Source organism: Neophocaena asiaeorientalis, unplaced genomic scaffold, assembly GCF_003031525.2.
Source record: "Neophocaena asiaeorientalis asiaeorientalis breed wild unplaced genomic scaffold, Neophocaena_asiaeorientalis_V1.1 scaffold4098, whole genome shotgun sequence".
NCBI classification, from domain to species: domain Eukaryota; kingdom Metazoa; phylum Chordata; class Mammalia; order Artiodactyla; family Phocoenidae; genus Neophocaena; species Neophocaena asiaeorientalis.
The window spans coordinates 26823-29976 of NW_020172947.1; the positions used below are offsets into that span (position 1 = coordinate 26823).

Consider the following 3154-nt stretch of genomic DNA (forward strand, 5'->3'; position numbering starts at 1 on the left):
GCTGCTCTGCTCTCGCCACCTCGCAGCCGTGGCTCTGGCTTGGGCCTCCTGCCCCCCTTCCCCCCGGGTGCTGCCACTGCCTGCTGCGCTGTGCTGCCTACCTGCTTCCCTGCTCCCAGCTCCCTGCCTGCGCCGGGCCGCGCCCGGCCGCCCCTCTCTGCAAGCCTCCGGTCGAGCGAGCGTTCTCAGTTGTCAGGAAACTCCAATTTCACCTTCAGGCCCGGGGGGCGCGGGGCGAGTGTCACGTTCCCCACGCTGCAGCAGGTCTCCGCCTCACCGCGTCCGCACACGGCACTGGGGTGTGGGTAGGGGCAGGGAGCAGAGAAGGGTGGGCCCCATTGTGAGGGTGCCCTGCTTCCCGGCCCTTCCTTCCTCTCAGACTCCTGGGTGCCATCCGTTGGGCCTTTCCCACGTGGGGGACTCCCCCGAGACAGGACTCCCAGGCTTGAGGTGGCTCGGGGGAACCTTTCCTGCCTTCTGAGAAATCACTCACCATCCCAGCTTTGGGGGGGCGGGGGCGGGAGGCCTGGCTGTGCTTGGTGGTGGCAGTAAGAGGCCTGGGCGGGCGGCAGGTGGACAGGAGCGGCCCGAGCGCCGAGCTCATGCGCCGGCCCCCCCTTTGGGGACCCACCCTACCCCACCAGGCGCTGGCATCGGCCCCACCATCCAGATTGGGGAGGAGACGGTGATCACTGTGGACACCAAGGCGGCGGGCAAAGGCAAGGTGACCTGCACCGTGTGCACACCCGACGGCTCCGAGGTGGACGTGGACGTGGTAGAGAACGAGGACGGCACCTTTGACATCTTCTATACGGCCCCCCAGCCGGGCAAATATGTCATCTGCGTGCGCTTCGGTGGCGAACACGTGCCCAACAGCCCCTTCCAAGTGACGGTCAGGAGGGGTCAGGGGCGAGGCGTCCGGGCGGGGCTCATGTGTGACGACAGAGTCTCCAGCTCCTGTGCGTTGCTCTGCAGGCTCTGGCTGGAGACCAGCCCACGGCACAGCCCCCATTACGGCCTCAGCAGCTGGCCCCGCCGTACACCTACGCCCAGGGCGGCCAGCAGACCTGGGTATGGCCTGGCCCACCTCCTCCCAGCCCTAGGGGACACTCGGGGACCGGCCAGCTGGGCGTCCCGTGAGGCCCTGTTCTGCCGCTTGTTAGGAGGGACCCCAGATCCTCCCACGCGGGACTCCCTTCCCTCCTGCAGCTCCTCACCCAGGCCCTCTGTCTCCACTGCAGGCCCCAGAAAGACCGTTGGTGGGTGTCAACGGGCTGGATGTGACCAGCCTGAGGCCCTTCGACCTTGTCATCCCCTTCACCATCAAGAAGGGCGAGATCACTGGTGAGCGGGGGCGGGAAGGAGCCAGGGAGCCACAGAGGCCAGAGTGTGCCAACGGGCTGCCCTGACCCGCGCCCCACTGCCCTGCAGGGGAGGTGCGGATGCCCTCGGGCAAGGTGGCGCAGCCGGCCATCACCGACAACAAGGATGGCACTGTGACCGTGCGCTACGCACCCAGCGAGGCCGGCCTGCATGAGATGGACATCCGCTACGACAGCATGCACATCCCAGGTGCGCCCCTCAGCATGCCACCGCCACCGTACAGGGGCGTGGGGCTGGGGGAAGGGCTCGGGGACGACACGAGGCCCCCATTCCACGTGGTCCCTCTTCCTGCCTCAGGAAGCCCCCTACAGTTCTACGTGGATTACGTGAACTGCGGCCACGTCACAGCCTACGGGCCTGGCCTCACGCACGGGGTGGTGAACAAGCCTGCCGTCTTCACCGTCAACACCAAGGATGCAGGAGAGGGTGAGCGGCAGCTCTCGTCTTGACCCGCCTGTGTGTCACGGGCTACTGTCGTCCGCTGGGGAGCTGGACACTGGAGATGCTCCCCAGATGAGGCTCCCTGCCCCACCCCCGGCCTCCGCTTGCCCGTTGGGGCTTCTCCTCATTGGCGCAGTGTCCCCGGGCACAGTTCGCACCCTCACCCACAACTCTCTCCAGGGGGCTTGTCCCTGGCCATCGAGGGCCCATCCAAAGCAGAAATCAGCTGCACCGACAACCACGACGGGACGTGCAGCGTCTCCTACCTGCCCGTGCTGCCCGGTGACTACAGCATCCTGGTCAAGTACAACGAGCAGCACATCCCGGGCAGCCCCTTCACTGCCAGGGTCACAGGTAGGTGACACCCAGAGCGGTGACAAAAGGGGGCAGGTGGCAGGGTGGGTGCAGTCTCCCTCTGTGCCTGGACACACAGTGACCGTCCCCTGCCAGGTGACGACTCGATGCGCATGTCCCACCTGAAGGTGGGCTCTGCCGCCGACATCCCCATCAACATCTCGGAGACGGACCTCAGCCTGCTGACGGCCACGGTGGTGCCGCCCTCGGGCCGGGAGGAGCCCTGCCTGCTGAAGCGGCTGCGCAACGGCCGCGTGGGTAAGAGGCTGGGCAGCGGGGCCTTCTGGAAGGGAGGGAGGCTGGGGGTGGGGGCGCGCCTCTCCCCAGCTGACAGCCCCTCCCCGTGTCCAGGCATCTCATTCGTGCCCAAGGAGACCGGGGAGCACCTGGTGCACGTGAAGAAGAATGGCCAGCATGTGGCGAGCAGCCCCATTCCAGTGGTGATCAGCCAGTCGGAGATTGGGGATGCCAGCCGCGTGCGGGTCTCAGGCCAGGGCCTCCACGAAGGCCACACCTTTGAGCCTGCAGAGTTTATCATCGACACCCGTGATGCAGGTAGGCGGTGGTGGCCTGGAAGCTGGGGTGAGACCTCTGTACTCGGCCCCCTGGCTCAGGGGTGTCCCTCCCGCAGGCTATGGTGGGCTCAGCCTGTCCATCGAGGGTCCCAGCAAGGTGGACATCAACACAGAGGACCTGGAGGATGGCACATGCAGGGTCACCTACTGCCCCACGGAGCCTGGAAACTATATCATCAACATCAAGTTCGCTGACCAGCACGTGCCCGGTGAGTGAGGCACCTTCCCCGTGGCTGGGCAACCCTTCTTGCCACACCCCAGGGTCCGCCCGCAGACCGTAACTTGTGCGGGACGTGGGTTGTGCTTTCTTCCTGCAGGCAGCCCCTTCTCCGTGAAGGTGACAGGCGAGGGCCGGGTGAAAGAGAGCATCACACGCAGGCGACGGGCCCCTTCGGTGGCTA

General features: G+C 66.5%; 1 protein-coding gene across 2 annotated transcripts in view; it reads left to right on the plus strand.

The window, feature by feature from the left end:
* FLNA (filamin A) overlaps positions 1–3154 on the plus strand; it is a 21521-nt gene that overhangs the window by 13715 nt on the left and 4652 nt on the right. For both annotated transcript variants that reach the window (XM_024742023.1, XM_024742024.1), the window contains 9 exons: positions 645–892; positions 976–1071; positions 1242–1344; positions 1432–1572; positions 1681–1809; positions 2005–2178; positions 2275–2436; positions 2530–2733; positions 2810–2966. In XM_024742023.1, the coding sequence (XP_024597791.1) occupies positions 645–892; positions 976–1071; positions 1242–1344; positions 1432–1572; positions 1681–1809; positions 2005–2178; positions 2275–2436; positions 2530–2733; positions 2810–2966 (1414 nt within the window). The remainder of the gene's footprint in view (positions 1–644; positions 893–975; positions 1072–1241; positions 1345–1431; positions 1573–1680; positions 1810–2004; positions 2179–2274; positions 2437–2529; positions 2734–2809; positions 2967–3154) is intronic.